Raw genomic sequence first — 27,294 nt, 5'->3', positions numbered from 1 at the left:
TATTTGATTACTGATTTTATTGGACACTCGCTGAGTTTCTAGCTCACCCCAAAAATATAATTTCTCCCCACAGGGCTCGAGGCAAAGGAAGCGCGTGTAATGAGTTATTAGTATGACTGGATGAAATATCTCTTATATAATTTGAATTCGCACTCGATTCACTTGTGTAATGGGAAGTCGTGGAACTTTAGAAGATGTAATACTTGAGACTGATATTGGAATTGTATTCTTTGAGAACTGAGGACTTTTTATCTTATTCGGGAAATTGTACCACTACTTGATATTTGTAATGTATGTAAGTATACGTTCTAAAATTGGAAAAGTTATTTCGTTTATTATTGAGGTTGTACCCTATGTTCTTGGATGTGACTGATGTAATTTAATTGAGGACTGTAGTGAGTGAGTGAGTCCCGACAAGAGTTGGGCAGGCGATCCGCCGAACCCTTTGGTTCACCTTAGGAGAGGTGGAGCTGTCACATAAACTTAAGAACATGTTTAGCACCACCAGCTTCAGATTTCCCATATATTGAGGGCTTTCTCATTGATGTTGGATGCTACAAGTTTGAACTTTAGATTGAGATGACAAAATTGAGAAGAAATTACAAGTATCTAGAATAGTGTTAGAAGCATCCGTGCTTGCAGTGATTTTGAAGAAGATAGCCACAAAAAGTGACTCCAAACTGATCCTCTTTGTCTAGGGTTGCACGTGCACAGGGCAACTCAGGTGGGAGAAAAGAAAAACAACAATCAACTAAATGAAGCTCAAACCTACAGGGGAAAAAAATGGAGTATGAAAATTACCATAAAGGAACAAAGAAGGAATATAAAATTAGAGTTAGCATACTTGTCTTTACGTGGTGAAACTCTTCTGGACAAGTAAGATTATTAGCCTGTGCTTCAGAGAAGGAAACATTAAATTATAGGAAAATAAAACTGCTCCATGTTCTCAAATTGTAACTACACCAGGTGTCAGGAAAAGAATAGGAAATACGAAAGCAAACAGGAGCTAAAAAGAGACAAAGGAGGCACTTTTTCACCATATCTTTCATCACATACCACCCAGGCAAAGAATAACACATTAGGCAAAGAAGCCAATCCTTAGAATCAGTGGCACTACATCAGAAAAACGCTTTCTCCAGTATCATGAATAACGTTGCTAATCAGTGCATCATCTTCTCTTCCGAGTCAAACAAGTCACATGCAGACCACTTCCTCTGGGTGCTTCTTGAAGGGGCAGTTCTTATTCATGAGATTAATCTTATGAGTTTTTCTGCAGGCTTATTTCAACCACATTCTAGCTCCTTTTATTCTTCAAATTCCATTGAGCTGAGTCCTCCTGCTTCACGGGCTTGTCACAGGTTCAGTCATCATGCCCATTAATCTGCATTTCCGATCTTCCAAACTGTCATACATTCTACTCCCTTCAGGAGCTCTGATTTGCAAGTAAGATCTACTAGACATTACGCTATTAGCTGCATTTTCCACACTGTTATTTTGTAACCCACTTTTGCACCACGCAGCATTACTGATATCAGCAGCTAATGTGGCTAATTCGTGGCTTGGGAAGGATGGAGGCTCTGCATAGTCAACAAATTCAGGCCCTAACAATGAGGTCCTGGATTCCGCTGTACCAGAACTTGCAAAGCAACAGTGGCCACATTGATGAGGGATCAGTTGATCACCATAAGCTGCTTGAAACAAATTGCTCATCCCACTACCAGATTTTAATACTGGATCCAGTGTTCCTTCAAAGTGAGCCAGCCTTGCACTTGGCAATGAGGTTTCGAAGACTTCCAAGGAACTATAAACGCTAAAAGCACTAATCCGAGCCACAGGCCGGAACAAGGAAGGAGGGTCTCCTGCTTCAGAACTGCATTGATAGTCAGTTTGAGTACTATTCTCATGCTGCTCATCATCCATCTTTTCCTTAGAGCTAACATCCTTACTGTCCAAGGACTTTGACGAGTTGACATCTCCACATGATAGAGTCTCATTGGATGATGCTTTAGATTTTTCGGCACTAGCATCTTCCATCACCTGGCTGGAATCAAATTTAAACTTGTCAGAATCCATGCAACGGCGCCTCAGGGTAGAATTCCAGTGATTCTTAATTGCATTGTCAGTTCTTCCCAGCAAAAGCCGTGCAATGGATGCCCATTTGTTGCCATGGATAGCATGGGCCTGTAGAATAATGCTATCCTCTTCATCTGCCACAATTGATGGTTTTATCAACCTCATCATCCTCTAGGAAAAGGATAAAAGATTGCAGCTCTTATCTAGGAAGAAAGATAGTTGAGAAGGATGCACAAACTGTTCTACTTAGTAGTAGCACGAATAGGAGTATAAGTCCATATACAGACATGAGGACAGGCAACGCTTAGGATCTAAGGAAATCCAGTACACATTTTCAAGTAAAAGAATGAACAAATTAGTAGCAATAACAGGATTGACTGAACATATACGGAACTCATGGAAGATGAATAATGCACCAACATTTGAATCTAACAGTTCAAAGAATCCAACAGTTCAAAGAATCGTCTTACGCCCAGAACTATAAGGGAAGCAAATTAAAGCACCTGTAAGTACTTATTCTCAGACTGTGCCGTATAACGAGCTAAATAAGCCCAGAAATTGGATTATATCCTAGACCACAGATTGGGAAAAAAAAAAAACAAAAGAACAAAATGAAGAAACATACAAAACCACAATTGGAGGCAGGCTTCTGTTGTAACGTTCCTGCGGTTAAATGTACGAAAACTGAGAACTCTAATAGTAGTAGAAAGAAGTGGAATTGGAAAACTTACCGGTGAAAGGTTTGCGCTTAACGGCTGGGTCCAGCTGATTACACCAACGAAGGCGACAAGACTTGCCCGATCTACCGGGAATTCCACGGGCAATCAGGCTCCAATTCCTCGCCCCAAAATTGCTCACAAGTCGACCCAATATCGCGTCCTCTTCTTGCGACCACGGTCCTTTGACTCGGTCCAGTGACTTCTTACTGTTAGCTTGGCTGCTTCTACTACTTCCGCCGACACCGCCGCTTCCACTGCCATCCTCAATCAGCACCACGCCATCCTCCCCGTCGTCGGAGTCTCGCTTTTCCGACGTGATGACATTGGCGCTGCCGTCATTAGCGGTTACAACTTGCATCTCGTTGTATATTTCTTTTTCCAAGTTTTCCCCAAAAAAGAAGTACTAATTTTGTTGAGTTAAATTGAAAGCACAAATACGTCGTCAGCGGCGAGCTGCTGACCACTACCAAACTGCGTTTGCAGGAATGTTTTAAGCGTGAACAAAAGTGCGGGCAAAACTTTTCAAGCGGTCTCGTGGTTTCCGTTTTTACTTTTCACCGGTACTGTAAATCTTTAGTCACCTTTTTTCTCATCTTTTTGGGGTTTTCCGATGGTAAGAGTTCAAACAGAGAAAAGGGCGAGGTTTAGAGTCCAACATAGACCTCATAGCCCCCTGACTAATACGCCTATAAGTTCCGCTGGGTTTGACGGCAATCTTTAATCACCATCGCGTCCTGCATAAAATAAGACAATTGTACAGCTGCTCCTGTTTTTTCGCCGAGACGGGCCACTTTTTTACACCAAAAAAAAAAGAGTGTGTATTTAATATAAGAATTGTGATGATGGATGATTTTTGTAAAAGGATTTATAAATAATTTATGATTTTAAAGGCATACTTTGACCTGTGACTAAAATCGAACCTACCTAAATTTTTTATTAAAAAAAAAAGAAGCTGTGATTTCAAAGAAACTAATTTTATTTTTACAAAATTAAATTTCATAATATGTTGGGGCATCACTTAATGGTTTGCTCGAGACTTGAGTCCCTTCAAAATTCACAAGCTTGCGTTACTATTATACTAGGTATTCTGCCCTGACGCTATGCGTCAGGTAGTTAGGACCTGGTATTTTATTATAATGAGCATGAGTTTGAAAAATTGGAGGGCATAGAGAATTATTCAACCGACAGAAAAAGTCAGCAGGGAAACGTTAGGCCGTGGCAGTGGTTTGCAATGGTATTAGCCAGGTGTATGATTGCAAACAATGCACAGTAACTCATCAAAGGTGCACTGCCGAGAAATGTTACTTTTAATCTCCTTGACTACGGATCATACAGTTTTTTCTTTAATCAAGCAGTTAGTATTATCACATCAGTAGACCTTAGCCTTATTGCCTATTAATCAATTGCTTACTTTGAAGAACAAAAACACTGTTGCATACCAGCCAAGACCTTTGCAGTTGTCTAACATCATTTAGGGGAGTTATAATCATGGACCTAACGATTGAGTAGCTTTAAGGGCCTGATGTTCATGGACTTGATAAGCTTCTCCTCATCATCGGTGTCCACCGTTCAACTCCATGCGGCATACCTCAGTCTTGTACCTTGGGTGGCGAAGTACAGGGCGCAGCTCCTTAATTCCATGAGCAAATTGGCAGTTCTCTCCATAGGGGCATTCCCCGGTCTCTTGCCATTTGTTACACAACTCGGTTTTGAACATTCCCTGATTGCAGACCTCCAGCTCAACAGTTTGCTTCTCCTTTTCCCTTCCTGGAACATACACCCTTTGCTGCACTCACACCATCGAACACGTTACCCAACAATCATTCGATCAGGGCATTAGCTACCGCTGGATGATGCTCAGCCAAAACACCAGACATTTCCTAGAGCCCTTCGTTTTGCCTTTAGTATAAAATATATTCCTGATTCATGCGACAAACTTGGCAATCCCCAGTCTCATAAAGAAAGTAGTGGGAAAGCATAAATAAAATAAATCTGAAATGGAAATTAGCATATGATGAATTCTAAAGAAAATAAATCTGGAAAAGAGATTCACCTTTGTATTGCGATAACAATTTACTTAACCGATCAAAACAACACTCAGGTAAGTTTTCATGTCTCTTAGTGAAGTCTAAACAGCTTCATTAAAAAAATGAATTAACACATTGAGGAGTCAGGCCAAATGGTTTACAGATTCCCCTATTTCTCTTGTCTTCGTTAGCCCCGTACCCCACTCATCGTCCAATCCATGCAACACTGAACTCATATCAGAACCCGGATTCTCACTGCTAATTTCTGATAGGAAAAGTTTTAATGGAGTAAGAAATATTATTTCAAGATATTTGTAAAAGCATTAATTATGCAAAGACCTGTTTTATGGTTAATTCTGGTTTAATTGCCTCTTCCAAACTTCCGTATACTCTATTCCGACCCATTCTCAAGGCATTAATCTACAGCACAGAGAAAAGGAACGAAAAACACAACTTAACATTTAATTGAATAATAACTATTACAGCTATATCAACGCATTCCATTAATAAGAAAAAGAGCAATTGTTCCCCAATTCCAGCCAAAGAAGAACAAATAAACATATCGCAAGGTTACACTGAGTAATATCCACCGCAGCTATACCTAACCCAAGTAGCAGCTGCATTAAAGCAAAGTAGCAGCAGTAACAGAAGGCATAACTACAGCAACACTATCTATCAGGAATCATCGCCGTCCTCAGAAAATTCAATACGAAAACAAGGGAAGGAAAAAGCAATGGCCAGAGAATGCTAAGAAAAGAATAAAGGAAAAAGACAGGAGAATGAGGAAAGGGAAAAACACCTGGTAAAGAAGGCCAAGAAAAGAAACAGAGGAAACAAGACCGAGAAAACAATAAGGAAAAGTAGAAGCGCGCAAAACTCTGAAGCGGTGCGCTCTGGATTCAGCTCAACTCACCGCCAAAATTGCTTGAACGCCCAGTAAAGAAAGCCAAGAAAAGAATGAACTCGCGCCTGGACACCTGGTAAAGAAAGACAAGAAAAGAATGAGAGGAAATAAAGCCGAAATTGTTGACCGCCAAAATTGCTGCCAGCAATGACTGAAATTGCTGACCGCCAAAACCACCGGACAGGAGCGATTTTCCAACAAAACTAAGAAGAAGAACAGAACCTAAGAAGAAGAAAAAAGCTAAGAGAAAGGAAAGGATATTGCTGACCGACCAACCGCCCACTAACTAATAGTAATTGCTGACTATCAAAATGGAGAGCCACGCGGACAAAGCAAAGCTACAATTGAGAGGAGAGTCAGCAGACAAAAGCAAAATGGCCAGCAAAGCTACAATGCAAGAGAGCCACGCGGACAGAGTAAAGTTACAATGCAAGAGAGCCAGCGGACAAAAGCAAAATACCAGCAGAGCCACCGCCACCCATCAGCAAAAGACCAAAACGCCCCTCAAGCTCACACAAATCACGGCATAACCGGCCCACCAGGCACTGTTCACAAGCCTATTCACGCTTTATATATGTAAGATATAAGGCTCCTGTCTCTCTTAGGGGACTTAATTTATATTGACTTTGTTTTAAGGTACCATGATACTATAATATTTTTCCTTTTTATTTGTTTAAAATGATTTAACCAAATTATTGTTTTTGTTGAAATGTGATTGGAAAGGTAATGGCTAAAATATCAAACATCCATGAGCTTACATCCATAAGCTTTGAACTAATGCCTTTATTTATTTATTTATTTATTGTGAGTGAGAGGACTTGCAAGTCATAAAGGGTGAGATGTGGCAGTTCGGATAAATATTTTGTATCCTTTATTGAGCTCCTAATTTTGTCTTAAAAATTAATTTTTACCCTCATCATCTAATCACATTTGCTAATGTAGTCTTACATAACTCCCTTAAAATATTTTAACTGTCAAATTAACTATAATTGTATTAAAGAAAAAATTACTAATAAATTGCAATTTTCATGAAAAACTTATATGAAATTTAATTTTGTAAAAATAAAATTAATATATTCATAAAAATTAATAATTATTTTAAATTGCACACGCATTAAGTGTGCCCTTAACACTAATATAAAAAAAAATATTGATAGCTGTTTACTTTTATGTACGACCAATAGGCAATGGGTATTAACAAAGTTTTTACGTAGTTTCCTCATGCTAATAACTAAGCAATTTCTTTGAGTTTTCCTCATTTGATCACATTAAAAAGACAAAATATTTTTTTTGCATGAAATTTCAATATCTAAACTGGTGGGGTTGGGAGAAGGAATGAGTTGGGTGGTATAGAAAATGAGTGTAAGTAAGAGGTATCAAATTCGGAACTTTCCATTTACGCTAAAAAAATAAAAAAAAATTGTGGGTGGTCCAAAAACAGGGGAGAAAAGGTGCAACTGTTTTTATTCTTTTTAAATAAAATAATTTCCCAAACTTTAACCAGTGTTTTGAAAACCGGACCGGACCGGCCGGTTCGACCGGTTGAACCGCGAACCGGCCATGGCTCCGGTCCGGTTCAATGCCAGGTTTGACTTTGTCAAGAAACCGGTCAAAAACCGGTCGGACCGCGAAACCGCTGAACCGGATGTGAACCGGTTATTTCCGGTTTTTGAGTTTTCCTTTTTTTTTTTTTTGCAAAATGTAGTTATCAAGATTCGAACTCAAGACCTTTGTAATAGAAGACCAATGTAGTAACCGTTGCACTATCACATCTTATTAGTTTTTTTTGATAACTTATTTATATAAAACAAACACTCATATTTCTTTTGTTCCATTTTTTTTTATAAAATATCATCCTTTCATGACTCTTTCTTTTTAATCTTCAACACACACACACACACACACTCTCTCTCTATCATCTTTTCTTTTGCCACTCATTTTTTTAATCAAACCTCTTTATTTTTTATTTATTGATGTTTTCTTCCATATTTTAATTTTGTTTTTGTCCATTAAATTTAAAAAAGTTAAAAAAGAATTATTTTTCTTTAACCCAATTTATTTAATATCACAACCACTCACTTTTATCTCATTTTTTGTTTCTTATCAAATTTGCATTTCTATTTTCAATTCTCTTGATTTTCTTCGAACTCCAAACTTCCTTTTTTAAATTGTAAATTTAAATTCCAAAATGTAAATTAAAATTTAAGTTCACAATGTCTAAATTCTCATAGACGTGAATTTTGTATAATTTCAAATATTGTGATATTTTTGGATTATATTTAAGATTTTTTTGGTAGATATAATTGAAATTGAGATGAAATTTATTTGTTTTAACTTATAATTTAAAAAATTTATTTTTAAAAATCCAAGTTATTCAAAAATAGTAAACTTTTCATCATATAAAGTATTAAATTATCCATTACATGTCTTATTTTGTGCACATATATATTTATATAAATTATTTTTAAAAAAATTCATTGAACCGAGGTTGAACCGGTCCGACCGGTTGAACCTCGACCCTTTCACTTCACCGGTTCGATTAACGGTCCGGTTTTTAAAACATTGACTTTAACAACAATCATAAATTGTCCGTGAAGCCCACCCCGGGAGAATTAAACATAAAGGATCAACCCTAATAAAGAGAAAGGCGACAATTTCTATTTTAAGTTGGTTTTTCCAATTATTTTCTGAAAACAGCTCCTTAACAACTTCAACCATTCCTCCCATTCCTTACTCCAAAAAAATAAATAAATAAATAAACAAAGAAGAAGATAAGGGAAAAAAAAGAAAATATGCAAATGGACGTTGACGATGAGAATTAAGTTGTTTATTTGGGGATCTCCTTTTCAAGCATATCAACCCCTGCAACGCTACGTAGTTTGCCTTTAAAACCACCAACTTCACCAACCCAAAATAAAAATGTTACACCACAACCAAACCCAAAAAAGAAGAAAAAATCTCAAAGTTGCACGCGTGAATTACTTGACCAATCGATGAGATAGAGTGTAATGCTAGCCAGCAGTCATTCCCAATTCTAATTCTTGTTCGTCATCATCACTACTAATAACTAATCCATCATGATGATCACAAACCTTAGCTGTTTCTGTATAATTAAGATCCAGCTCTTAGCATTTGGCTTAATCACTAAGCACTAAAACCATCTTTAATAAATTAAAGGAAAAATTCTCAAATTAGTCCCTCACATATTTGGAAATTTTTTTTAATCCCTCACATTCAAAATCAACCAAAATAGTCACTTGGATATTTTATTTTATTGTTTGGATTGCATTTTCCATGATTTTTCATGGAAAAATTACTGTAGCGATTTGATGTATGTGAGGGAAAAAGGTAATAGGGAAATGTGATCACGGAAAACGACGTAATTTTTCGACGAAAAATCGCAATCCAAACAAGGCTGCTTATTTTTGCGGTTTTGATCCCAAAACTTATTTTTGCTTAACTTTTTGGCCAAAAAACGCACGCCTGCCTCACATACCCATAATTTCAAAGCCAAATTAGGAACAAATTTTATTTCCCTTAAACACACAGGCACATATACATACACATGATCTTCCCTTTTCCTCAATTTTCATCTACCAAACTCTTTACACATAAGACCTATTGCTTATATAATTTTGAATCCTTGTTATTGTCAATTGGCTGTGAAAGTTTTTATTCGAAGGGATACTCTTGGACCTGTGAATATCGCCTATTCTAGTGTTTATTAATTAGTGGTGATATACAATCAGTTTGCACCAATGGAAACCTTTATACAGGAGTTCTTTTTTTATTTTTTTTTGCCATATTCTTAAGAGTAGATTGTTTACATCAAATTGAGTGTTTCATTTTGCCTTAGCAATAATGAGCACATGAAGTAAGCATGCATTTTTTTTGTCGGGAAATTGAGTAAAAATTAGCTTTGAGACCAAATGGGCAAAATTTTTATATTTGATGGACTATTTTGGATGATTTTAAATATGAAGATCTAAAAAAATTTTTCTAAAAATGTAAGGGACTAAACTGGGGCTGAAATACAATTGAACAACTTGACTCCAGCTCGCAAATAATTCAATCACTACTTGACTCGAACTCGATCAAAGTTGGGCTCGAGTTGCTCGATTGAGTCTATGAGTCAAGCTCGAGTAGGTATATTATGTGCTCGAGAGTTTGTCGTGCTCTATTGAGCACTCGCTCTTATATATAATTAACATATTATAAATAAGTAAATTACTCTTTTAGATTGTTTATTTGCAATAATTACGACCTTAACTAGCTTTGTTATAAAATTAATAAAGGGTAGACGTGTCATCTTGCTAAAAAATATAGAATTAGGTTAAAGATTAAAGAAGACAGTGAGAGAAGAAATTTCTTCTTCTTCTTCTTCCCGTTTCGAGCTTCGAACAGAATTGGCTGAATTGTCTCCGAGCAAAATTCATCCAACGATCTTCACTGCTTGAGCTCCGCTTGAATCTCGATATCCACAGCCACTAGTGCTTCAGCTTGATTGCAGCGACGATGACTGTCATGAATTGAAGCACCAGATGGCAGAAATTGGAGAGATGGAGTGGAGGGTGCAGCTGATAATGTGAAGTAACATCAGTTCCATTGTGGTATCCACGCCCACTAGTTTCTCGCGTTGTATAAGTTGGACTATTGGAGAATACTTCATCCATTTTCTCCACCCGTTGTTAAAGAAATTGATGTTAATTCTCATTTGTGCTTGTTTTTTTGATGAGACCTTTCAAAAGTTGGAACTTTTGCTTTGGATTATGCTTTAGTTTTTTAGCAATGGATGTTTTTTGTGGTTAAATAAACTTCACTAGGATGCAATTCAGATGAAAATGAGCTGTCTGCACAGGAAACCTCTGGTCGAGCTCGATGAAAAGCTCGCCAAATTCCTTGAGCTCCAACAAGCCAAGCTCAAGCCTGGAAAGTAGTACCTTGAGTTGAGCTCGAACTCTGCTCAAGCAACTCGCTCGAGCAGTACTTCTGGGAATTGAGTTCGAGTTCAAGAATGACAACACTCCGAGACCAAATTGGCGTTTTTGTTAAATAAAAAACCTGCCCTTTTTTCATAAGAGCTAGGGAAGTTTGAGTGCATAAGACGCTCGTTTGCTCCTAACATAAAGAGGACAAAAATATCGTACATTGCATACCAAAGAAGGTAAACTTATGGGGCATACAAGAAATTGTTTTTAAGTGCAACATCATTTACATTTTTCTATTTCACAGTAGTTCAGTAGAAACCTTTTCAAAATCAGGAGAACTAAGGTAAAAGAAAGCCCGTGGGAATAAATAAGAAGGAAAAAAAGGAATCATTAGTACCACTTGCATCTTTTATTTTCTAAAATTTAAGTAAGTGTAGATTTAGCCAGCGAAAACCTTCCTGAGATAAATCCGCTCCGGCAGGTTGTGATTATAAGCGTTTTTCTGTTGAGATCTGGAGGGGTATTTCTTATTCTAGAACGTACACATTTGGCATGCATGTTACCTTTAAAATTTTCTGTTCGTCTTCCGCGCGTTAGTTGTTCTACATTTTTCCTGCATTAAATGTTATTCTTAACAATACAGCCCCCTGATGCACCAAATCCTTCAAATATTTATTAATGCCAAAAACGAATCCTTTAGTTGAATAGTTATGATGAATTTTCGTGTGGATTTCCTTCGTAATCGTGGTGATGTAATTTATTACTCCCTCCGTCCCACTTTGATAGTCATGTTTTCCTTTTTTGTCATGTAGTCCAATTTTCAATTGAAAAATGTAGTTGTATTTTAATTTTCTTAAAATACCCTTATTCAATGCTGTTACTATAAACCTACCCCATTTAATGAGAGTTGATTCTTTTTTTACCATCAATTCAAGTTCCCATGAAGTTATACTCTAATTAATGTGAGGGTATTTTAGGAAAATAGCTATCTAAATTAATTGTTCCAACAAAATTAACTACTTTTTCTTAAACTGTGTGAAAAAAGAAACAGGACTATCAAAGTGGGACGGAGGAGTATATATTAGCCAAACTGCGACGTTGCTGTTAATATCTGGTTACATTTGTCACACACGGAATACTGATCCATGTTGGGAAAAGCCTACGGTTCTGTATATTGGTCTATGAAATTTCCTTTGTGATTCATTACTTATTATTAGCTGTATGAATACAAGGGGACTGTTAAAGATATCACAAAGTTATCATGTACAGCTCGGAATTTCGAGTAGTTCGTAGTCCTCTAAAAGAAGCAATTGACTAGCATCGGTATATATATATATATATATATATATATATATATATATATGCTTTAATAATGAACATAAAGACGAGGGAATAGAAGGGTTAAAAGGAAGACATGTACGGATTGATTTGGGTTACAGAGCCTGAGCCAAATCTTCTTCTTTTATTTATATTTTTCATTTCAACTAATATGATAGTACTAACGTAAAATATCTTATATCGAGTTGTAGTTATCAGTTTGCAGGAGAGAAGAATGTTCGAGCAAGGGGCGGGCTCATGCGCAGGGAACGAAGCTCTTTAAACTGGGCAGAAGTCAACTTAGAAAATTGAGATGGGTGTGGTACAAGTTAAACACATTACTTAATGAACTGAAGTACTAGCAACCTCTATATATTGAAGTTGATATTTGACCAAAAAAAAAAAGAAAAAAAAAAAGAAGTACTAGCAACCTAATCATCAAGCGCATCAACGGAGAAGGTTGAACCGCAGCAGCCGTATGAAATTTGGATTTCTAATTGGCTCGTAGGGCCAACAGGTTTGGTCGATTGGGTGGTACATCAAAATTGGTTGGCTTTCTATTGACAATCATGTGGAATTATATATTCCCTCCGTCCCATTTTGACAGTTATAGTTTTTTTCTACGCAGTTTAAGAAAAAATAGTTAACTTTATTGAAAAAAATAAATTTAGATTGCTATTTTTCTAAAATACTCTTACATTAAATAGAGTAAAACTTTATATTAATTATTCATGGAAACTTGAACTGATGGTTTACGAGAACTTGAATTGATGATCAAGAAAGAATCAATCCTCATTTTACATTATTATTTCACATTTTGGCTTGAAAAAATAACAAAGCTGGCTATTCATATATCAACATGTTTTGGAAAATCTAAATGTATTAAATGAGGTAGGTTAACAATCTATATTAAATAAAATAGTTTATACTAATAACAACCTACATTGAATAAGGATATTTTAGAGAAATTAAAAGATAACTACATTTTTCAATTGAGAAGTGAACTACAATTTGGGACAGACGAAAAAGGAAAACAGGACTCTCAAAATGGAACGGAGGGAGTAGTAACATCCTAGAATATAGCGACCTCAAGCAATAGAAATTAGAACAGTTTAGTTACACTTTTACATGCATGAATTTATGTTCTTCAAAATTGTCAAAATTAATATGACTAAAAAACTAGTTGTAGCCACTGTACTCTTTCAAATGTAATGGGGATATATATTAGGTATTTTGTTCTTGCAAGGAAGAGCTTAGAAGGTGGAATTAATCGGTTGATGATAAGGAGGAAGCCGTTCTGTCTGTTAACAGTTTCCCAAGCCCACCCCACCCCACCCCACCTTCTATATATATATATTTTAAAAGTGATTTTGAAAGGACACAACGGGATATGAATTTGGACTGATCATCCATAGAAGCTGCATGCATATTATTGATGTACAGTAGTTGAATATTTTTATCGCCCGATTGAGTGTTGTGTTCCAACGTTCTAGATCCTACAATAACAAAAGAGCAGTAGTGCTTCGGCTAGCAAACTTAACGACAGTTGGTTGCATTAAAGTATTTAAATCAAACACATTTTATCTCTCTGTTGAAATGGACAGAATTTCCTTGGCCAATACTAATATTAAGTTTTAACCTAACCCGCTACGGCGCTACCCACCTACAGCAATTATTGCAGACGATTACATGGTTGGACGAGAAGCCAACTGGTTGTGAATATAGCGCTGCGACGCAGTCAATTTGTTGTTTCAAATGAATTTAGAGTGGCACACTTTGACAATAATATATCAATGGAATTAGTCATTCTCTCTCTATTTTTTCTTTTCTCGGACACCAAATGTTGAGCAATGGTATCCGTGTTAAATAAATTAAGCACCAGAAAAAGTGGTGCTGTGCTTTGATTAATTTTGTGCATCACAGCTGCAGACTGAAAAGACCACGATCTGCGCATACCTCAATAAACTAGGAAAGCCCTTGCAGGATTAATTTCTTATTCCCCACGAATTCCCATCTCCCGCGGCCGTTGCCCCCCCAATGGTCACATCCTTCAGAATTTGCACGAGTCAAAAGGAAGCAAATAAGTTGACCATATGCGAGGTTGGGAATTGGCAAATGATTAATTTTTTGAGTAAATCTCATAGTATATACTCTACTCACAGTGTATACACTATTATCGAATTGAAAGTTCAAATTTTACATCGAGAGCTCGAGTTTGAATTCGAGTTTTATAACTCATTTATTCCCTTGTGCCCTAACTCCACCTATTTTCGCTTTGTCCACTCCTCTGTTCATTCATTATTTGTATTAGGTATCAGCATTTCTCAGACGAACATCCAAGTACGCCACCACTTTCCTTCTGAGCTAGGTAATTATGCCTGAAAATCATTTTGAATGGGTGAGTTTTACCAATCAAATAGCTAAAATGTAATCCAGTTGAATCCATAATTCTTCACATGGCATAATGTAACACTTAGTTCATAAGAATATTTAAATTATTACTAACAAATCACAGGTAAAAAGAAGGTCCAAGTTTTCGTTGGAACGAAGAGAATCCTAATCTACTTGTATGAACTCATTCCAAAAACCGTAAAGTTAGTCGCGATACAAATAAAGAAATCTAAAGGCTGCGGTTGGAATGCACAAGGTCGTTACCTACCACACGTATCCAAAGAAGTCGAGACATTCCAATACTAGGTAGAAGAAGAAGCTGTAGAATCATTCAGCATTAAAACGCAAAAACAACACGATCGATGCTGAGATGGATGGGATTTGGTTGAATGAAGTTCCATCGGTTAGTAGGTGGTATGTTAGTAATTCGTCGATGGCCAACTCAAGCTGTTAGATAACGAAACCTCTTCTGACTTTACTGATCGCAGATTTTCAAATCTTTTTGCGATTACTTTGGGTTCTTTAATCTATTTGCACACGCAATCGTGGGAAAGACTTGGGATGTAAATCTCTTGCTACACAAGCACTATATATACACCGTACTTTCATGAGCAAAGTCATTCCAAAACTCAGGATTTGATTCGTTTTCTATTTTCTATTCTTTTTGCCGCTTTATTCTCCCATTGAAGCAAATAAAGACAGGCTCCCCAAAAAAGTGTCTTCTTGTCATTTCTTCGTGTCGCGGGCTTCACAAATTCAACATGGCACCGGCTGTGTTCTTGTTGACATGCGCTTTAGTTCTCATATCGCCGTGCTCATTTGCTTCTGCTGATGTTGTAGAGCACTCATTTCATGTAATCTTTCTTAGCCCAACTTCTTCTTCCTCTTTTTTTTTTTTTTAATGCCTGAAACAATCTTTCCCCGTCTTATTCTTTGGAAAGCAAAAGATTACTATTTACTAGCATTATAAAGATTCCGAGTACGTAATCTTTTTACTAGCATTATGAAGATTCCGAGTACGACCTTTACGTACCACAGCTCTTTCATTCCTGAGGAAGCTTGTAGTAATGCTAAAAGCTGTTCATGCAGGAGGCGGGCCATCTCCAGCATTTCCTTTTTGTTTTTTTTCGCCCCCGACAGTTTTCACTTTTCTTTTGCGGGACACAAGCACCTGTTTCCTGCTTCATTTGAAGCATTCTGTATGAATTATTAGTGAAGGCCATCGAGTTCATGTTTGAAAATTCATCCTCCTCTGGGATATCTCACAAAAGTTTTGACTCTTCCCCAAGAGAGTTGCTTTTACAAAACGAGATTTTACCTCCCTATTTGTATTTGGGTTTGAAAATTCTTTACCTACCTAAACAGAGATTTTACCCTTGTGTAACAAACAACTTGAAATATTGCACCAAGCTTCATGGGTCAAACATTTCTAATTGTAAAGTCACGATGGCAGTTTTACTTCGTGGCATGCATTTGGTATTACCGCCTTCAAAGTTCAGGAATTAGTGAGGGTCTGAAAGGAAGGGTGGGATTTTTCTTAAACAAATTAATTAATTGGCATAGAAATTTATATTCTAGCTAACTCAGGTTTGTACGTGTGGTATATAAATTAAATAGTGAGTGATTGTTATCATTTAAATACTGCTAAATGATTTAATATATAACGTCTGCTTCTTACAGGTGCAAAATCTTACCGTGAACCGACTATGCCGGAGACAAGTGATCACAGCAGTGAATGGAAGTCTGCCAGGCCCAACTCTCCGCGTACGAGAGGGGGATACCCTGGTTGTCCATGTCTTTAACAAGTCACCTTATAACCTTACCATTCACTGGTAATTGTACTTCTTCCATCATCTGTACATATGAAACTAAAAATAACGCGATGTAGCTTTCAATTAAGTGGAACGTTAAAAAAAAAAAAAAAAAAAAAAAGAAAAGTACAACGTTAAAACCGTCTAATCTGGCATGCACACTCGATCGTCTTCCTAAAGAAAGAAACAAACTCGCAAGGAATCTTCTTTGATTGTATAATCTCGTATTCTTGTTTAATTACTGTCACATATCATGGACAGTGTCAAATTTACAGTCACGACAAAGAGCTATATTTTATGCTTACATGTTTGTCAATCTCAATAATAATAAAAAAAAAAAAGAAATTATTTTTCTAAGTCAAAAGTTTGTTGGGAGCCAGGCGAGCTAAAGTTGATTACAAAACTTGAGATAGAACAGTAGTAGTGCTTCGTAGTTTGATTATGATATTAGTCCATGCACCTATAGAGAAGAGAACTACGCATATGATTGATTGAAATAATGACTTTTACGTCTAACAAGGACCAGCAAACATATAATTATTATTTTGTTTTGTATACGTGAATACGCAGGCATGGAATATTTCAGACACTGAGCGGTTGGGCGGATGGACCTGGTTATGTAACACAGTGCCCGATTGTCCCCGGAAATTGCTACACTTACAGGTTCAACGTCGCCGGCCAGGAAGGCACTCTTTGGTGGCACGCCCATGTCTCTACGCTTCGGGCTACTGTTTATGGTGCTCTTATCATTCGACCCAGGGCTGGTCGTACTTACCCTTTTCCCAAACCCTACAGGGAATATCCAATCATCTTAGGTACGTGCCAACTTATTACCCACATCCCCGCCTCTTTTTTCTTTCTTGTTTCTTCAACATTTTGCCATATTATCATCCTGTAAATATATATGATGATTTGTAAGAACAAAAATTTGATACCAATACAGGTCAATCCCCCAAAAAAAAAAAAAAAAAAAACCAACCAATTAAAGATGTGTTATGCTTCTTGCAGGGGAGTATTGGAATGCAAATGTTGTAGACGTAGAGAGACAAGGCTTAGCCTCCGGAGCTGCACCAAACAACTCCGACGCATACACCATTAATGGCTTCCCCGGCGATCTATACCCCTGCTCTTCTAATTGTAAGTACTCATGCATGAGAGAGGAGTTTTATTACTTATCCTTAAATTTCGGTCACAAATAATAATATTTAGTAGCATTAATAATAAGGGCAAAAAATTGCTTGGAGTTCGTTCATATTTAATATTTTATGGGGGTGGCTTTATTTTACTCTAGATACCCACAAGATAAAGGTGATAAAGGGAAAAACGTATCTCCTGCGCATCATCAATGCTGCACTCAATAACCAACTCTTCTTCAAGATCGCCGATCACAACTTGACGGTTGTTGCCGTCGATGCTTCCTACACCAATCCTTACGTCACCGACGTCGTCCTGGTCGCCCCCGGTCAAACCACCGATGTCCTGTTGACCGCCGACCAGCCGCCGGCACTGTATTACATGGCCGCGCGACCATATGCCAGTGCCGCCGGTGTGTCCTTCGACAACACCACTACATCCGGAATCGTGGCCTATGAAGGCGCCACGCCATCGACACCTAGAATGCCTGTCCTCCCGGCCTTCAACGACACCCCCACGGCCCACAAGTTCTATTCTAATTTAACTGGACTGGTCACTGGCCCATTTTGGAGGCCGGTCCCTCGTGAGGTGGACTTGCACTTGTTCGTCACGGGTGGGTTGGGCCTGGCTGCTTGCGGAAAGAATGCAACGTGCGGAGGCCCATTGGGGCAGAGATTAGCTGCGAGCATGAACAACGCGTCCTTCCAATTGCCCACCAAGATGTCATTGCTCCAAGCGCATTACGAAAACGTGGGTGGAATCTACACCACGGATTTCCCCAGTCAACCCCCACTCAAGTTTGACTACACAAACTCCAGCAACAGCCTCAATCGGGCCATCATAATGACAACAAAGTCAACCAAAGTGACGAAGCTGAAGTTCAACGCCACGGTTCAAGTGGTGCTGCAGAACACGGCTTTCATCGGAGCGGAAAACCACCCCGTCCACCTGCACGGATTCAACTTCTACGTTTTGGCCCAAGGATTCGGCAACTTCGATCACGCCAGGGACAGTAAAAACTTCAATTTTGACAATCCACAAGAGCGCAACACCATCGGGGTGCCGGCGGGTGGATGGGCTGTTATCAGATTCCGGGCTAACAATCCAGGTTCGCACTGACATAACCAATCCAAGCCATTCCCTTATTTATTTATTTATCAAACAATACTTGTACTTGACTAATTAGATCGATTTTTTGGACTAATTAATAACAAAAAAAAAATGTGGTGGTATTTGAATTGACCGTGCAGGTGTATGGTTTTTGCACTGTCACTTGGATGTGCACTTGCCATGGGGTCTAGCCACGGCTTTCGTGGTAGAGAACGGGCCGACGCCATCAACAACGCTGCCTCCGCCTCCCGCTGATTTCCCCAAGTGCTGATCACAGCCCCCACCAGGCCCCAAAGTCCATCCGCTCACACCTCTTTGTTTTTTACGTAATACATTTGTTTGATGACTTCTCTCAAGCATATTCTTTCTTGTGATTCTTTGTTTGCTGGAAAAACATAATGCAGAAAAGGTTTGTTCAATCAATGCTGCTGCTGCTTAGTGATTACCATAATTCCTTATTATGTAAAGTTCTTTTTCTTTTTAAATTGTTCATAATATTTTCCTGAGTGAAATAATAAAATATATTCCAGAATTTAAATTGTTGTTGGCCGAATTTGTTTTAGCAGTGTAGTTGGTAGGGATGTCACAAAAAAAAATCTCAGCCAAGCTAAGCACAAAATCAATTAGTAATTAACAAAGAGTTGCATTTCTTGCACGCACTCTTGGACTCAGTCTCGTCTTGGAGGCCAATTCAATACGCTATCCGCCCCGCCTACTCCGACTGATGCAGCCTCGACTCTGGACCTATTCAACTGCTCCAATTTATGTAGAGGATCGCTTCTTAATTTGAAAATCTTTCCTTTGATTAATTTTTTATACATGGGTAATCATCTAAGCATAAAAGAATCTGAAGAAAAAAAATTTTCATTAAATATACAGCCATGAGAAAATTTAGAACGAATGGGTCCTTCCATATTAATTAGCAGTACACTGAGATTTTAAGTGTATGCCGGATAGTTCTGTAGAGATGGCGATGGCTACAGTTGTAGAGAACCAAAGGGTCATGACAAGCCATTTGTACAGCAGCCTTATCGGACTTGTTCATAAACGATTCTTGGGTCCTGTCCCAATGGAGGGGGACGAGGTTAATTACAGTTGGGTGTGTGGTGGACCTGGGAGTTAAGGTCCAAATGATCCAGTTTGTCCAAGCTGCAAGCCCTTTACAATGACAAAAGTAAGGTGGTATAACTATCAAAACATTGTGCACGAATTTAATTAAGTTCCAGTTTGGGAGTGTGGCGTTTTTGTTAAAAGAGAACTTTTGACTGATGAAAAAACTTTTGAAGCGTTTGGCAAACATCATCTAGGAGTAGAGTTTTATGTTTAGCTAATTGATCTGTGTTGACCGTTGGGGATAAGAAAATTACAATTCTGTAACTAATGAAGTCAGATTCAACTCATCAATCCTCAAACATCACCCTACAAATTTAGGAGCAGAGTTTTTATGTTCGGTTAACTATTCTATGTGTTGGCCGTTGGGGTTAGGAAATCACAATTCTGTAACTGATGAAGATAGATTCAACGTCTATATATATATATATATACAGAGAGAGAGAGAGAATCGTCTGTAACTGATGAAGTTAGATTGAGAATCGTCTGCTCTTGTGAATCAGGGTGCCTCCTCCAGTAAGTCAACTTTGTAGTGCCTCAAATTCATGGGTCTTGATAGACTTTACATTCGGAGCTCTGGAGACTCTACGTTTTAAATTGATTATGTGACTATTCGCGTATTAAACTCTTTTTTATTTGTTTTTTCGTGCAGCTGGATGCACCTAAAATCCCAGGTTTATACATGAAACTAGCCTAACCTGGATGAAATGCGGTCCTTAAGCTTTGACCGTGCTCTAATTAAGTAGTTCACCAAAAGGAGGCTTTACATCACGTAATTATTAGGTTCTGAAAATAGGCAAGCATTAACGTTGCACCATTCCTTCACACCGTAAAAATCCATCTACGGTCTGTCTGCAGGGTGGAAATGATGTCTCTGCGTGTTGTGTGTGAGAGAGAAGTTAATTAGTAGTAGTATTTTGCTCATATTGCTCTGAGAATCTGCACAGTGTGCCTTGTGTTAAATTAAATGCTTTTTTGTTCGCATTGCTTTTGGGAAAATAATTTGCGCTTTGAACAAATTAATTGTACATTTCTTTAGAGAAAAGGAAACAAAAGATGAAGGAACCTTTACCTAATGAAATGGACCAAATTGTTTGGCTGCCAAACACCTCTGGTGAGTTTACAGTAAAGTCAGCTTCTAAAGTTTTATAGACAATACTTCCTGTAGTATTAGTATTTTGAAATTTGTGTAGTATAGGCTTTATGATAAATAGGCAGCATCTGCTGCAGCGTGTAAAATTTCTTGCTCTATCAATGAAAATCTACGAAAGAAGATAAAGAAAGGAAATGTGCCGACTCCCAGAGGTACTAAATTAATGCCTCGAGGTAGTTACGGGGATAGGCAATTGCAATTCAATAGGCATTGCTCAAAGAGAAATATTGTCCAAAACTGAGTCATGAACGACCATATATTTTCAAAGTCATGATGTGTGACAAGACTGAGTATATCTAAGTACAAATATTCGTACATGCAAACAAACTCCGCAAGTACCCGAAGTAATTTATTGAACTTACAATCGTGAATATGTAGATTCATTGCTAAATAGAATTGAAAAAGAATGTTTCCAAATAAAAAACTTGGGCCAACAAACCCTAAAGAAGCCTAAAGTCTCTTCTTCTTCCTCTCTGGAAAACATGCCAATCATCCTCCCGCATGTGGCATCCAATGTGTGCATATGCACCAACACATCCCGAAGAAATAAATACGGAATCCATAACGCTAATCAATACTAGAGGGACTTTTAGAAAGATGAAGGGGCAGAGGCAGGGGCAGAAGCCACCAAATTCTCTGATTGAGGGGCAGCTGGACCGGGCGCGGCGCCATTGCTCAAGAGCTCGATCATGGCACGGTGAGGGCGGCTTCTTTGCTTCTCACACAGCGCAGGCAAGTAAACTCCTGCGGGTTTCGTGTTTCAAAAGGGATCATTAATTTAGTGCTACTATTTCATTGATTAATTAATGATGCGTCGTAATCAGTAATGAAATGCAAGAACGAAACTAGCACGAGTCACTTTAGTTAGGATACTAAAAAAGATCAATGGGGAGACAATTAAAATATTCCATTTGTTGACAATACAAATGATACTTTGATTTTTTTCCAAGAAAACTAGAGTTGCAAGAAAGGCATAGTGGTTCTTTTTTAACAAGTTACAAGGGCTAGAGGAAAATTAAAAAGATCCCAGTGGGTGTCAATTCATATGATAAACCCTAATATATGTATGTGTGTGTATATATATATGCATGTATCATATTCTTTGTTCTCACCATATTATTAGTTCACAGTTAGATTTTACTTGTGGGATGAATTGACGATCTCCCCGTTACTGTTATATAATGAAAAGAAAATAATATTTTCCATGTTTCCCTCCTGATACAGACGGCCGTTCATACCACGGCTAATGGTATGTGACATGCCACGACTTTGAACGGAATTAGAAAGAACTGGTCAAAATTGGAAAATCGGTTAATATTGTAATAATACGCAATCACGCGTTTTAAAGTCCAAATGACCAATCTAACGCTAGCTACGCTTATGAAATTCTAGGAGAATGAGTAGAAATTTTGAAAATTCATTAGCAGTATCATTAATTAATTATTTTTTCTCGTTCAAAATTAATTTTTTGGAAAAAATATTTTGATGATGATCACATCACGTATTGAATTTACATAGGATGACGAAATTACCTTCTCCGGCGGCCAAGTTGAAGTAAAGGTCAATGATGTTAGGGCAGTTCTGGTAACAAGCCGGAGAACAAAGCTTGGCAGCGAAAAGTGGCTCGAAGAAAGCATCGGATGAGATGCCAACGGCGTTCCTATCAACCCCGCAAGCGCTCACGCATTCATCGGTCTCAATGTGTTCGGCCATTCTCTCCACCACCACCTCCGATGTCCTGCACTGGTACTCCACCTTGCCATCTTTCCCCTTGAGATTCTCCAACAAACACCTCTTCCCGGAGGATGCTATCGAAAAAGAACAAACGTTGGCGGGCAGTTCCTCGCATACGATCTCACCTGATCCACGTACGAAAGCATTAATTAGTTTCAAACGTAAAACAAGCAATAATGTTGATGCACGCATGGAATGGATCTTGATAACTTATAATAGAATAAATTAACAGAAGAAAAGGATATAAATGTACGAGGGCATTTCACGTCTGCATGCATACCTTGAGTTCCATGGAGGAAGAGAGAGCAAGCAAAGAAGAGGACGAACGAAAATGTGACGGGAGAATTTTGTGCCATGGTTTGGTTTGGCGTTTGAGTAGTGTTTTGCTCTTTGTTTCTTGGCTGGGAGATTTCTTTCTTGAGGAGAAGGGCAGAATTAAGTAGAATGAAAGAATGAATGGGTTTGTGGGATGGAGTCAATGGAAGGGTTCTCTATTTATAGTAGTAGTGTGTGAATCGCGAAAGGACGCTGAAATAGATATTTTGCGTACGTCAATTGTATACGAGCGCTGACTCGAATGAATACTACAGTAGGGCCGTATTAAACTTTGTTTAAGCTGGTGGACCGCGTCCACACCCCCCAAATTAAAAGAAGAAGAAGAAAAAGAATCACTAATCAAGACTTGAATATACGAGGGGCAGAGAGGCAACGAGCTTCGGAGAAAATATGCGTAGAAAAGGAGGAGGGGGGTTTCGACCACCACCGCCATTGCTTATGCATGCCATGATATGCGTATCTCCGCAAAATTTGACGCATTCTCTCATAATTGAATTCAGAGTCATTGAATAGTAATCCATATAGTATTTGGTGGACCAAGTGAATTACTACTATTATTATTCAAATTGGGTGAGTAGCTTAGCAGAAGTTTTCGTGTTTGAATAGTAGTATCATTTTCTCGCTCCATTAATTAATTAATTTTTTTTTTTTTTGACAGGAGGGAGGGAGGGAGGGCGGTAGGTGTTAATTTTTTGGTAGTTAAATGTGAGTTTTTTGCGCGTTGACGCACAGCAAAGACGTGTAAGGATGTCTGCTGGTTGAAGTTTCTTGTAAATTCACACCTGCCAGAAACTACTTATATCATATGGCAAATAATTCTCGATTCTTCTTTTTCACATGCAAAAAACCTTAGCTCCCAAGTCTTCAAGAAAATTACTCTGGAAACTTCCTCCATCTGGCAGGGTACTCGATCGAAATTTCTGTACATAACTAACTTTGCTTCAAATTCCAGCCAAAGTCCCCCCTACGTGCTTTCAATCGGTTTGCACGATTAATCCACAAGAAACGCCAACGTCTGACCTAGTAGTATTGATTAAGTATGACTTTTTCTTTTTCTTTTTTTTAAAAATCTTTTTGGTGGTCAGGATCCTAATTTAGTATGACTTGACAATGTCAAAGGTTTCTTCCTAAGGGCAATGTGCCGTAATAATATTTAAGAATTTCTAGTGCTAGCGATTTGCTTCCGTAAGAATTTCTATTCCAGCTTATTATTCTGTAAAACTTGTAATAAACCTATAATTTTTCATTGACGAAGACATAATATTAAACAAAAGTCTTCGCATACTAATTACATGGCCATATATATATAGTAGTCCTTCCCGTTGAGAGGGAAAATGAGAACTTAATAACGTACCTAAATTGTACTTACGTTTTAGGACTTGACCACTCAAGTTATACTTTTTCTTTTCTTTTCTTTTCATATATAAAATCACAATTTAGAATGCCATTATTGATTTCAAGAATGCCCGGATTCATCGATCTTTCGCTACATTACAGATGTTGCGCTGCACGCTCGGTACTGCCCGCCAAGACGAGGACATCACTCATGTACAAACTAGACTTGATGGATTTGGTCATCATAAACATCCATAATGTATACACCAAGTCTATTGTCTGGCAGCGCTTCACCAAAATTTGTCACTTTTGTTTGTGGCTTAAAATATTTAAACTCAACTTATTTGTAACTTGTCATACAAGAATTTTTTTTAAAAACTTTTTCATTTTTTGTGGGTTAATCACAATTAATCCTCTTAAGGTATACCCCATTTTTAACTTTACCCCCTAACCTTTAATTTTACTCACTTAACCCCCTTATAGGACAAATTACCCTTCCATTATTTTGACTTTTCATTTATCTTTTTTCCTCTCTTTTATTTCTTTTTCTCTTTCTTCTCTCTTTCATTCTTCCCAATAGAAAACTCTATCTCAAAGAAAATTTTTATCTTGAATTTGTAATTGCATTTCTGGGCGAATGTTTAAAAGGCATCAAAAACTAGTTTTGATTTTTTGTATGATGCCACGTGTCACAATTTTCAATTGATGATTATTAATCAGGTCACAATTTCATGTTATGATATTTTTTTTGAAAATAAAATAAGAAACTAGAAAGAAAAGAGGAAAAACCAAAATTAAAAGAATTGAAAGGCTAAAAAAATTGTATTTTAGGAAAATGATTTGAATATTTTGTAATCATTTAAGGAGAAAATAGATTTCTGCAATTCCTATTTTTTAATTTCAATCATTAAGATGAAGATTTTTGGAAAGAAGAAGAATTAAAGAAAGAAAAAAGAGGCAAAGAAAATAAAGGAGCACAAGAGGGGAAAGGAAAAAAAATAAAAGAGAAAAATAAGAGTTTAAAATAATAGAGAGATAATTTTGTCCAATGGAGGAATAAAGTGAGACAAAAAAATGGTTAGGGGATAAAGTGAGAAATGAGGTATACTTTAAAGGGATTAATTGTGATTAACTCGTTTTTTTTTTTTTTTTAGCAGTGAGGGATGGGATTCAAGGAAAATCACGCTGAGTTATGAGCTTTTAACACGATGTGCGGAAGTAGGAGATTGATTTGGTCAAATTAAGTGCACTGTAGGATAAAAAAAATCATCGGGTTTCCAGAAGCTATTTATTAGCCGACGCGAGTCAAGTCTCCGGTCCTGGCATTTTGGTTTAGGGGGGAAAGGCTTAACCAATTTAATTTACCGGGCATTTCTATTTTCTAGTTGAGAAACGCCGCCGTCAAGGTCTAGTATATTTCCAACAGGATACATACGCCAATGACTTCAACAGCATGGTTGTTAGTGTGTGGACTTGGAGGGTCTTTGATGCGGAAATACTCAGTAAACTTCACTGGTATTTCTATGAAAATGAAAAGAGATTTGGCAGATGCATTAATATTTTTCAGTGTCTCGTTTCCTGCTTTATTTATTGTCCTTTCGGCATATCTTGTTGGTTTTTCTATCAAGGTCGAAAGTAGATTAAATGTAAAAGTTAATTACTGTACTATTTTTTTGTTATATAATATATATGAGATAAAAAAGTGATTGAAAATTATAATTTGATTTTTTTTGTAAATCTTGATAACCAAACGCAGCCATTATTTGTTGCAAAAGAAATGAAAATTTGATGAATACGAGGATGGCATTCACCAATCACCATTGCCTTTACTGTTTTGTAGGATATATATATCACCGTTGAATCATAATTCATAAGCATAACTTACGATTTTCTACATCTCAAGAGTTTGCTACATTATCAAATTAACGCAATCTCCATTACAGCTCTACCGATGTTCAGACGCGGGAGTTTGAGATGGCAGAAAACAATGAACACATCGTTTTGTTGAATGAGCTGCGATGGCTCGAAAGTAACGCGGCCCATACTCCAAAAATCAACTAGAAAGTCATCATAGCCCAAAACCATTTTGAGGCCCACTTTTGGAGTATTACAAGTACTAGCAAAAAGCCCATGTATTGTGGACGTTAGCCTACTATGCAGACCCATGTTGCTAACCCATGACTAAACATGCAATAGCGCAACAACTTAGCAGCAGTCGCCATCTCCCTGATGGTCATCCAAACAAGTACTAGTAGACCATAAGCCACGAATCTCCCAGATTAGACCCTTTAATCCAGTGGTGTCAAGTAGGACTGCGGAAGAGTCCACCAAAAGAGATTTAAAATCTCTTTGGACCGTAGCTACGGTATTCAAGCCCCACGTCCTGCAGTTTAAAATATTCAAAATTTGTGCCGTAGCACCCATTGGATCAAACCTATCCTTCCTCTATGCTCTAGTCCCGTATACAAATCATTTGACTTACCTTCAACCCTTTGTACAATCCAATCAAGCTTCTCCTTCCTCAAACCATGATAAGGATAATATTAGAAGAGATTAGTGATTATTTTTATGGACACGATAAACACTTACTCTAACTCTTCACTAAGGGAAAATGATGGAATCAAAGGGCTAATAAAGAGCCCCCAAGAATGGGGAGTACTAAGGGGTACTGAATTGCATGAAATTTTTATAATTTGATCTCTCGATTTATACTCAATCAGTCTTTTGAAAATTGAATTGGACTGATCGGTTTGATCAGTTGAATTGCTAATCAATCATGTTTTTGGTTTGATTCAATTAAAAAATTAAAGATTTAATTGAACCGATCAAGAGTCGATAAAAATCGAAAGGTTTAACTAGTTTTTATTATGTATTTATTTTCTAAAATAAATATTTTAGTTTTATTCAAAATTCTTAAAATTAAACTAAATAAAAATTATTAAATCTTTGAAGGGATCAATCGGTTGAATCGGAAAAATCGAACTATGAATCGAAAGGTTTTTGAGAATTTAAAACATTGTACTCAATGGTGTTTAAATCTCTCCTGCTGATCAACTCAATATACTGAGTTGGTTATACAGAAGAGAGCGAGTCGGTAATATACAGTAGATTAATTGGATTACACCAAAAAATTGTAGGATAAGTGGACCCGCTACAGAGACCATTACCAGCCTTACATTCTTTAGAGCCACCATTCCTAAACTAATCTAATC

The 27,294-nt window shown here is 37.4% G+C and overlaps 3 protein-coding genes and 1 long non-coding RNA gene across 4 annotated transcripts; 1 reads left to right on the top strand and 3 right to left on the bottom strand.

Annotated features, from left to right (window-relative positions):
- Positions 1-499: 499 nt before the first annotated feature.
- Positions 500-3,423, bottom strand: LOC113775332 (transcription factor MYB1). The gene is made up of 2 exons (XM_027320162.1): positions 2,805-3,423; positions 500-2,207 (listed from the first exon to the last, which is right to left on the bottom strand). The coding sequence occupies exons 1-2, from the start codon at positions 3,148-3,150 to the stop codon at positions 1,342-1,344; spliced, it is 1,212 nt and encodes a 403-aa protein (XP_027175963.1). The 5' UTR covers positions 3,151-3,423; the 3' UTR covers positions 500-1,341.
- A 643-nt stretch (positions 3,424-4,066) lies between these two features.
- Positions 4,067-5,981, bottom strand: LOC113775731. Its single transcript, XR_003468925.1, has 2 exons — positions 5,619-5,981; positions 4,067-4,711 (listed from the first exon to the last, which is right to left on the bottom strand). It is a non-coding gene; the product is annotated as an uncharacterized LOC113775731 (long non-coding RNA).
- A 9,139-nt stretch (positions 5,982-15,120) lies between these two features.
- LOC113775796 (laccase-7-like) lies at positions 15,121-18,946 on the top strand. The gene is made up of 6 exons (XM_027320812.1): positions 15,121-15,213; positions 16,040-16,191; positions 16,741-16,985; positions 17,179-17,307; positions 17,462-18,412; positions 18,555-18,946. The coding sequence occupies exons 1-6, from the start codon at positions 15,121-15,123 to the stop codon at positions 18,683-18,685; spliced, it is 1,701 nt and encodes a 566-aa protein (XP_027176613.1). The 3' UTR covers positions 18,686-18,946.
- Positions 18,947-20,904: 1,958 nt separating this feature from the next.
- LOC113775306 lies at positions 20,905-22,860 on the bottom strand. Its single transcript, XM_027320124.1, has 3 exons — positions 22,692-22,860; positions 22,210-22,536; positions 20,905-21,421 (listed from the first exon to the last, which is right to left on the bottom strand). The coding sequence occupies exons 1-3, from the start codon at positions 22,765-22,767 to the stop codon at positions 21,267-21,269; spliced, it is 558 nt and encodes a 185-aa protein (XP_027175925.1). The 5' UTR covers positions 22,768-22,860; the 3' UTR covers positions 20,905-21,266.
- Positions 22,861-27,294: the final 4,434 nt, after the last annotated feature.

This window comes from Coffea eugenioides, chromosome 6, assembly GCF_003713205.1.
Source record: "Coffea eugenioides isolate CCC68of chromosome 6, Ceug_1.0, whole genome shotgun sequence".
Taxonomy (NCBI): Eukaryota; Viridiplantae; Streptophyta; class Magnoliopsida; order Gentianales; family Rubiaceae; genus Coffea; species Coffea eugenioides.
This window is presented reverse-complemented; position numbering and strand designations above follow the sequence as displayed.

Bases quoted from the DNA above. Each gene is read 5' to 3' on its own strand.
- LOC113775332 (XM_027320162.1), bottom strand. From the start codon at position 3,150: ATGCAAGTTGTAACCGCTAATGACGGCAGCGCCAATGTCATCACGTCG. The intron at 2,208-2,804 runs GTAAGTTTTCCA...CAATTGTGGCAG, and splicing joins TAAGCGCAAACCTTTCACCG to ATGAAGAGGATAGCATTATT.
- LOC113775796 (XM_027320812.1), top strand. From the start codon at position 15,121: ATGGCACCGGCTGTGTTCTTGTTGACATGCGCTTTAGTTCTCATATCG. The intron at 16,986-17,178 runs GTACGTGCCAAC...TGCTTCTTGCAG, and splicing joins GGAATATCCAATCATCTTAG to GGGAGTATTGGAATGCAAAT. The intron at 18,413-18,554 runs GTTCGCACTGAC...TTGACCGTGCAG, and splicing joins ATTCCGGGCTAACAATCCAG to GTGTATGGTTTTTGCACTGT.
- LOC113775306 (XM_027320124.1), bottom strand. From the start codon at position 22,767: ATGGCACAAAATTCTCCCGTCACATTTTCGTTCGTCCTCTTCTTTGCT. The intron at 22,537-22,691 runs GTATGCATGCAG...TACGTGGATCAG, and splicing joins CTTCCTCCATGGAACTCAAG to GTGAGATCGTATGCGAGGAA. The intron at 21,422-22,209 runs GTAATTTCGTCA...CGAAACCCGCAG, and splicing joins CAACTTGGCCGCCGGAGAAG to GAGTTTACTTGCCTGCGCTG.